Raw genomic sequence first — 9,303 nt, forward strand, 5'->3', positions numbered from 1 at the left:
TGCAACGCCAAAATATGTACGTATCTTCCTACGGAATATTCCTGAAAAATGTTCAATTCAAAATACAGAGTGAAAATCACAATAATCAACTGAACCGTAATTATAATAAATAATAGTGGGCAAACTACATGATATTGAATGAAGTCGATTATTTCACCAAGAAGCTTAAAAATCAGCTTTTTCTACAAACGTCAAAAAATTACAAGGTTCGCGCATTGACAACAATATGCGAAGTGACCCTTTTTTCATTTTCCTTCGTAACCATATGACACCGTGCGCGAAGTAGTGTGCGAAATACTTACTTCGCACACTGCATCTAAACTATATGGGATTTTTATATCATAACCTTTATGTTCCTCAATCAAGCAAAAATCCAAGAAATCATTTTATTAATGTATAACAATAATTAAGGCTTTCAAATTGTGAGAAAATTTAACACTACCTAATTTTATTTATTATTCACAATGTTAACATTAATGGTGCAGCCAGTGCATGAACCAATAATTAGGTATTCCTAAACCAGATATCTCAGATTCAGCTCGTGATATCGTAGATTTGGGAGTTGGATAAGACTATCCATTTTTGATTTCCAAGCAACTGCCGTAGAGGTGACAGCACTCTTTTTCATATTAAGCTAAACATGTTACTTATTTTAGAATAATATTTTTGACGTTTGTAGAAAAAATTTTGTTTGCATCTCATGCGCGAAATACTTTGGTGATCTCGACTATTTTTTTAAAAAAATCAGTTCTCGATCACCAAAGTAGCATTTCTCGCACTAGATACAAAAATAACTATTTAAAATTTTTCGCATAAATAGTAGGTAGGTATATACATATGCAAATAGTGATGTATGAGTTCAGTACTGGGATAGGAACCGCAGTCTGGTTATGAATTTGACCTTTATCACGTCAGTACTTTTTACTTTTTTTTGTACATTCTAAGCCAATTCAAATAAATAATTGGAAACTTCATCGAAAAACAAAACATGAATGCAAACTCAAGGAATTTCAAGTGTTGTCCTAATTCAAATCGAATTGAAAAAATTGTAATTAACAATTTTTTTCTTTGTTTAAAAAAAGTAAGACATTCGAGAAATAACGTATTCAACACGGTTTTTTTCCTCAAAGAAACATCCGTTTCAAGTTAATGTTATTAAAATATTTAGGTTTGATGAATTATAGCAACTCCCAGAATCAGAAGTTTTTTTTTCTATAAAGCTATTATATCAATTACCAGGAAATTATAAAATCTCACCGTAGGCAGACATTTTGAGAAACTGTAAAAAATGTATCTCTGTTTTGTCCCATTATATTGTAGAGCAAAACTGAACGTAATGCCATCTAGGACTATCTAGGATTCTTTCACCTCATGATTACAATACACAGTTTTGACTATAGGAAATGAAAAAAATTACCACATATCTATTTTAATTGATCAAATCTGTTAAATTCTTCTAACTAAACTAAATCTAAGAGAAATTGATTTTCCTGATAAAAATGATTCCGAATGATGTTTACCTATTATGCCTATATTTTCTTTCAGAAATGGAACTCTTTCTCTACCGGCGAGTCGGTGGATTACGTATTGGCATACGAAGACATCTCGAAGCCTGGTCATGCCCATTTCGAAGACAAAAGGAAGATGTTCGAATTCAATCTTCAGCAAGCAGGCCTCCTTCTAGAAAGAGATGAAACGCAGACGATCCACTTCGTCAAAATTCATGCTCCGAAGTCTGTGCTTTGCCAGTATGCTGAACTTTTGAAGTTGAGGTTACCAATCAAACTGGTAAGGATTTCATTTTAATATAAATAATTTTTTCATAACTTCCACAACGAGGGCAAAAAAATTGATACAAATTATAAATATCTTTTTCCTTGATACATAGTTTTCTAATAAATTTTTTCTTCTTAATTTTCATCCGTTTTTTTTCAGAATGATCAAGAAAGAGTCACGAATATTCTAGTCAAAACCCTGAACAAAATATTGGATTATTGTTCTCTTAAAGTGGATAAAAGCATTTTTCCCTCTGAACGATATAAATTAACTTTTGAATATAGCAGAGATAAAGATTATTTGTAAGTATTCATCATGTCCATGGCGTCGAATTGCTAGTATTTTCGCAGGTCTGTCGGTTTCGAATAATACCTAGAAAATCGTCTATTTTCAATTTTAGCTCCCTCGAACTATGTATGTGAAACTAAATATTCCTGAGAATATAGTCTTCCACTACCGTAGTTAGCATTTGACTAAATGCTTCAGTTGAAACAGCTCGGCTAAAAGACATTGTTAGTAGGTTATTCATCATGGTTTCGTACTTACTCGTTCTCTTCAGAGTGATCGAATACTTACCCCGATGGAACACTAAACAAAATAGAAATGGAAATTGAATTATAATTTAATTTTTCATAAAGAATCTCAATAAAAGTAACTGTAGATGGAAAAGTGATATGTACATATTCTTAAAAGCTAGTAATAAATCTGAGAATTTCATTAATCTCGGGGCAACCGTTCGGACGAATTTTTAACTGAACCCATCTTTTTCAGGATTTTTGAATTTCAATTTTCGTTTATCTCTCAATAAAAGTAACGGTAGATCAAAATGTGATACATATTCTGAAATATCAACTCTTCTAGTAATAAATCTGAGAATTTCATCCATCTCGATTCTTGATCGAACAATGCTAGTGTAGCGGAGCTCACTATGAACTAGCAGTTTGGGCTTAGTTGGCAGATTCCATTCCATCCTGGAACCATCATTGTGATTCGGAAATAGAAATTTAATTAACGAACTTTTGCCTGTGGAATTCTTATTTGATCATAAAAACACATTTTACTATAAATATAAATTGAATTTCAGGTTCGATTCAAACTCTCCGGATTTCTTCAAAACTTCAACGAGAATAATGATCATCGATTACATTCTTGAGAGGGAGAAATATGGCGATGATTTGAATAGCAACGGAATAAAAAAATTATTATCAGAAGGTGTCTACAAAGCGGCCTATCCACTTCATGATGTAGGTAAATTGAAATTTTCAATATAATTCAGAATTTCAGCTAGTGTTCACTTGTGGTACAGTGTTGTGCCAGATAATAAAGCGAAAAAATATAGTGGCCACATTAAATTTGTTAACTCCACAATCTCGTTCAATGCTTTGAGATAATTTTCATGTTTGTATGCAAACTTAGAAATCACACCAATCTCATAACTCATATTGAAAACAATCTTGCTATAAGAATACCAGGTGATGTACCAAAAATATCTTCTACAGTATAGAATATTAATTTTATGACATAGTGATTCAGAAAGAAGAATGACGTTATGAGGTATAAATATAGTCGGCGAAATTTTTCATTGATTTATGGTCGTATTCTGCTTTCATCTGTGAGCCAATCTGTAAATTTTCATCAGCTTAAAGAGGAAAATTGCAATTCTGGACGTTTTAGGTAACTATTCACGATAAGTAGTTCAAGTGTAACACTGTAAATGAGAGAGTTACAGGAACATTTCCAGAATTGCATTATTCACGAATCTGTGAATCGGACACTTACAGACCGATCGTACTCCATATTTTTATAACTAATGATGAAAAGCATTATACAACCGTTAGAGTCAAGACGATCATTACTTAATTGATATTTTTTCAGGGTGATTTAAACAGAGAAAATTCCAAGAGAAAGCTTCTACTAGACCACTGGGCCTCTGTTTCACAATGGATCAAATATCAGCCTATTGACGAAATAAAGGAATACTTCGGGGTGAAATTTGCTCTCTACTTCACATGGCTCGGTTTCTACACCCACATGTTGATACCGGCAGCTATAGTCGGCCTTTTATGCTTCCTTTTTGGAATTTTTTCACTACACAAAGATGTAGTCGTCGACGATATGTGTAATATGGATATCGTTATGTGCCCCAGGTGCGATAAATACTGTGATTACTGGAAACTGAGTGAGAGTTGTACCTATGCCAAAATACAACATTTTATAGACAACCCAGCAACAATATTCTTCGCCGTTTTTATGTCTTTTTGGGCCACCCTATACATGGAACTATGGAAAAGATACAGCGCCGGAATAACGCATCGATGGGGATTAACAGGCTTCGATCTTCTTGCCGAACCACCGAGACCTGAATACCTGATGAGGCTTGCCAACGTGAAAAAGAGAAAATTGAACGTAGTAACCTTGGTTGAGGAACCTGCGGTTTCTTACTGGAAGGTCAAATTACCTTCGATGATTTTTAGTTTTTCGATTGTTCTTTTGTGGATTTTACTGACACTTGCTGTTGTTTTCGGAATAATAATTTACAGGATGTCTTTGATGACATCAGAAGTGATATATTCTTACAGTATCAAATACACAATTTATACAGTGCCAGTTATTGCTGCAGTCTTGAACTTGATCTGTATACAACTTTTGAGTTTTTTATACGATAAATTGGCTCACAAGCTAACGGAGATGGAGATTCACAGGACACAAACTGAGTACGACGATAGCCATACGTTGAAAAGTTACTTGTTCCAGTTTGTGAATTATTACTCATCAATTTTCTATATTGCTTTCTTGAAAGGAAAATTTGTTGGGTATCCAGCTAAATACAATAGGATTTTTGGATATAGACAAGAAGAGGTGAGTTGTATGTATATTTACCACCTTGAAATATAGATACGTGGAATGGCCATTGCAGTGTTACGAACGCTTTTGTTGTCAACCACACAGTCGATACTTCTGTATCTAGTGCGACACTAAGGCACATACGTTACATGATAATAATAGGATAAATTTATATACTTTCAGAGACATACTCTGATACTTTCCTATCTTTTCGCATTGAAAATTGATGTGACAGTAATGTCCGAGTCTACTGTCTCAATTGTGATTGGCGACAATAGGCAACTGTCTCACTCCAGTCTTTGGACTACAACAAATGTTCATTTTCCATTCCACGTATCTATGTTCCAAGTTTGCTGCTATATCATAAGGAAAACTAAAATGAACTCGGAAACTAATACTCAGGGATACTTCACTCAAATGACTGGTATTATAACCTCAGCGATTGTTTCAAATTTGAGATCCACTGATTCACATTCTTAATAACCATGAAGTTATTGGGAATTTAAGTATATGGATGCATACTGCTATCTTCACTCATCATATTCACTACTGACATCGAATAAAAGGATCACTAAAAATATTTCTTTTTCACCAAAATTAATAACTCAGAAGAATTTTTATATTACATATACAACTGTCCGTAAATGCTTCTTTCAGCGAGATACGACGTGTTGAATGTTTTCTTGAACTGCTCGTGATCTGCAAACAAAATTTGTTGGGTGTGTTAAGAGGTAGTTGATATTTAAGAGAATATTGACAGTAGCCTTATAGCCTCGCTATTATATTATAAATTAAATATGACATACGCGTTAAGATGGTTTATGTTCTTGCATAAAAACGGCTTCCAGCAGTAGCAGGATTCGATTGCAGTACTTACTTCTTCATATTGTTCCATCCATACAATCGTCATCCTTGATCCTGAACCTCTTCATTTCTCTGCAAATTACCATTGATTGAATGCTGACGGATAATACTCAACAACGCCTTCATCAATCATATTTTATTTTGTCAATTCTGGATTTCCGTATACTAAGAACTGATTGATACTGATAGGTACATGTTTACATTTTCCATTTCCAGTGTAATCCTGGAGGATGTCTGATGGAACTCAGTATTCAGCTAGGTATCATTATGATTGGTAACCAAGCTTTGAACAGCTTCCTAGAGATGACCATTCCTTTAGCTATCAAAATGTATAAAACCTTCAAAGTAAGCACTGGAATCGAAAGAGCGGAGAAGGAAAAACAACAGGTTATCATTTGTTGCAATCAATGGACGGAAGATTATAAACTGAACGAGTTCAACGAATCCTGTTTATTTCAGGAATATCTCGAGATGGGTGAGTAAACCTTTACTTAAGCTTATAATTAATTTTATGATTGTTGATCTGAACACATTAATTTGACTAATAAATTAATCATGATTTAGGGATTTGGAATCGACCATTTCCATGACTATTAATGCTCAATAGTTAAAACCTACACCAGCCAAATCACCCTGCCAAATTAAAATTTTATTAATATTTCTTACACCAGATGTAATGAATTGTAATGAAATTATAGTATTGTTTCGGATTTGCCAAGACGATTTGACTAGTGTAGGTTTTTGTCACTTGAAATCCCATGTTTTTACATCTTCTACTTACTCTTCTTTTTTACTTAAGATTTTTACTGCCACTGCCAAAACGTTTAGTATAAATAATAGTATCTACTCACAAGACAAGATAAACTAATTTTCTCATATTTCATTTGCAGTATTGCAGTACGGATTCGTTACGATATTCGTGACAGCCTTTCCTCTAGCACCATTGTTCGCCCTCGTGAACAATGTGTTCGAGATGAGGCTGGATGCGAAGAAGTTCATCAAGTACTACCGACGACCAGTACCAACACGAGTCAAAAACATAGGAGTGTGGTACCAAATAATGACAACCATTGGACGATTATCTGTGATTTCAAACGCCTTCATCCTAGCATTCTCATCGAACTTCATTCCTAAACTAGTCTACATCTTAAAAGTGAGCGAAAATCATACCGAAGACGGATTTTTGAACCATAGTCTAGCCGTTTTCGATGTCAGAGATTTCGAAAATGGAACGGCGCCAGAAAAGAGCGTCTTCTCGAATATCACAACGTGTAGATACCCCGAATATAGGTCTGGCCCTTATGATGATCCAAAGTATAAGAGACCTCTTGTTTATTGGCAAGTTATGGTCGCCAGACTGGCATTTATTGTAGCGTATCAGAACCTTGTCAGTTTCGTTATTATGGCTGTGGAATGGGCTATACCAGATGTGCCTAGAAGGTTGAACGATCAAATAAAGAAGGAAGCTTACAGAACCAACGAGATGATACTCCAATACGAAGCTCAACAAGCAAAGGAAAAAGTCCGCAGAAGTAAGTGTAGATGAATTTTCATTCGTTTCCGGATCAACAATAGCTGTGAACAATTGCTTATAACCATCTTATAACTAATATTAAATCTGGAAAAAAAATACCACTGGTGCCAGAGACACACAGAGAGGTTGTCTCTGACTGGTGCTCACCAAATTCTAGATTTATCTCATAACACCGCATTGCATTTTCTATACACATTAGGCGTTCAATTTGAGGTACATTCATTTCATTTCTACAAGTCAGAGTTAGATGAACATTTCAGACCATCATGGGCATCAAGATATACAGGATCATTCTTTCATAGCCTAACTCAAAATTAGACGGAGAACTACAGGGGATGTTTTCCTGAAATTCATTTTGAGTGTGTTATCTGGTAGGCAATTGGTTAATGGTCTTAGATACATCATTTGATCATGCGCTCTTTCTCACAGTTTTCATATGCAACCCTTTCAGTAATCATACTACGAATACTTTTGATATGTTTGATTGCAATGATCCTTTTTTCAGGGTACAGGGACGGACCAAGTAATTCACAGGAATCTTTAGGAAATGAGTCCAGGAAAAACACGAGCACTAGAAGTAGCGGAGTTTTCTACGATGCTGTTGCATGATGCATTTAAACTCAAATCTAAGTTAGCCAAAGTGAAGAGCTGGCAGCATTAAAAGTGGGAATCAATATGAGTTGAACAATTTCTCGAATAATCCGAAGTCTGGTTACGCCAAATCACTTTTCGAAAATTTCGAATATGAACATGTCTCTTCGAATACGTTGAAGACATTTGGGAGCAACGTCGTCACCAACTTTCACTTATTAGTAATAATTTATTGTTATTGGTATGGAAACTCTATACGTTCTCAGGTTATTATGTTGATATCAGTTTATATTGCACATGTTTTTCTAGAGGTTATTTCAACCTTTAGATATTTTATACTTGATAATTCAACAAATTTTAATTTATTTTTCCACAAAATAGCTGCAAACGTTATTATGCTGTATTTTTCCGCGACTCAACATGAAAATTCTGCATTGTTTTGTATTCTCCTGCATTATCTTTAATGGTTTTGGTCGCTTTCAACTGAGTAACATGTTTTTTTCTAATTTTCTTATTTTAAACTTTTGTGATATTATATTTGACCAGATCTATGCACTTGTGAATTTACTGAAGATGTGTGTGCTGTATAGTTTTATATTTATAAGAGAAGAAATTCTACTTACTATTTTCGAATAAATTATTCTGTTACATTGAGTTCTTCATTTCAAATAGACGTAGCATGAATAGAAGAATAGAATATTGTACTTTTTTTTATGTTCATGTATCTACCTATAACACGCAATTAGGTATATCGAATTACCTTTGAAAATGTTGTAAAACAAAATTTTCTATCATCTGCTATAACTTTCTGAAGATATAATATTTCATTTGAAATGTTTGCCATTTAAAAATGGAGTAAGTTTCATTTCCAATTTCATTATTTGCGTTATCGGACATAATCTAATGTCAATGGGTACATAGGGTGTGTCTTTGACTTGTACATACATATATTTTAACAGGGTATAGTATAGTGAAAAGAAACACTTTTTCCTTCACCATTATTTCTTTCAAAATTCGGCTCGGTGGAAAAGATCCATAAAATTATATCTCACAAAAACGAAAATAGTATTTTCCGGATGGTTTTGTTCACTTTGGGGACGATTTTGCGTATCTATGAGTACGGATTTGACAATAACATAAACTTTGTTTTTTTTATTTGTTATTTATTCTATTTTCAAATCCAAAAAAATGGAAACAAGTAGCGAAAGTAGGGCTGCACGGGACTCGCAAGATTCCAGAACTCAGTTTTTCATTGATGTGATGGATATTCATTCTCCGAAGACTTCATTATGACCATTATCCTTGAGTATTAACCCCCTTGAATACTCAAAGCCATTATACTACAAGAATACCACAAATTCAAAGAAACCCGCCCATTCTTTTAACATCAAGTTAATAATGGAAAAGTTTTCTTCATATTTCCTAGTAGATATATATAATGTGCCGTTTTCGGATAATTTGATATTAAAAAATCAAAAATTCCTGTGGAATTCGAAAAGTGAGGTGAATGCTGAATGCAACTTTGTTTGAAAGATCAACAGATATGTAGTGTCATAGATTTAGCTAGTTATTCTGCAAATACAAGTTCCTACCCATTTGATAAACAAAAATTGGATGGGTTGGCGGCTAATAAGGGGTTAGAGAAAAATATTCAATTTCATTTCATGAATAAAAATCACAATTGGAACTCAATT

At 33.9% G+C, this 9,303-nt stretch overlaps 1 protein-coding gene across 7 annotated transcripts in view; it reads left to right on the plus strand.

The window, feature by feature from the left end:
- LOC123309200 (anoctamin-1) overlaps positions 1–8,259 on the plus strand; it is a 34,203-nt gene extending 25,944 nt beyond the window's left edge. For 6 of the 7 annotated variants that reach the window (XM_044892182.1, XM_044892178.1, XM_044892179.1 and 3 more), the window contains 7 exons: positions 1,546–1,788; positions 1,936–2,078; positions 2,861–3,020; positions 3,652–4,635; positions 5,701–5,959; positions 6,375–7,016; positions 7,524–8,259. In XM_044892182.1, coding sequence (XP_044748117.1) covers positions 1,546–1,788; positions 1,936–2,078; positions 2,861–3,020; positions 3,652–4,635; positions 5,701–5,959; positions 6,375–7,016; positions 7,524–7,627 — 2,535 coding nt within the window. In that variant the 3' untranslated portion in view covers positions 7,628–8,259. The remainder of the gene's footprint in view (positions 1–1,545; positions 1,789–1,935; positions 2,079–2,860; positions 3,021–3,651; positions 4,636–5,700; positions 5,960–6,374; positions 7,017–7,523) is intronic. The other variant, XM_044892180.1, reaches the window with a different exon arrangement.
- The last annotated feature ends 1,044 nt before the right edge of the window (positions 8,260–9,303 follow it).

This window comes from Coccinella septempunctata, chromosome 3, assembly GCF_907165205.1.
Source record: "Coccinella septempunctata chromosome 3, icCocSept1.1, whole genome shotgun sequence".
Lineage (NCBI taxonomy): Eukaryota > Metazoa > Arthropoda > Insecta > Coleoptera > Coccinellidae > Coccinella > Coccinella septempunctata.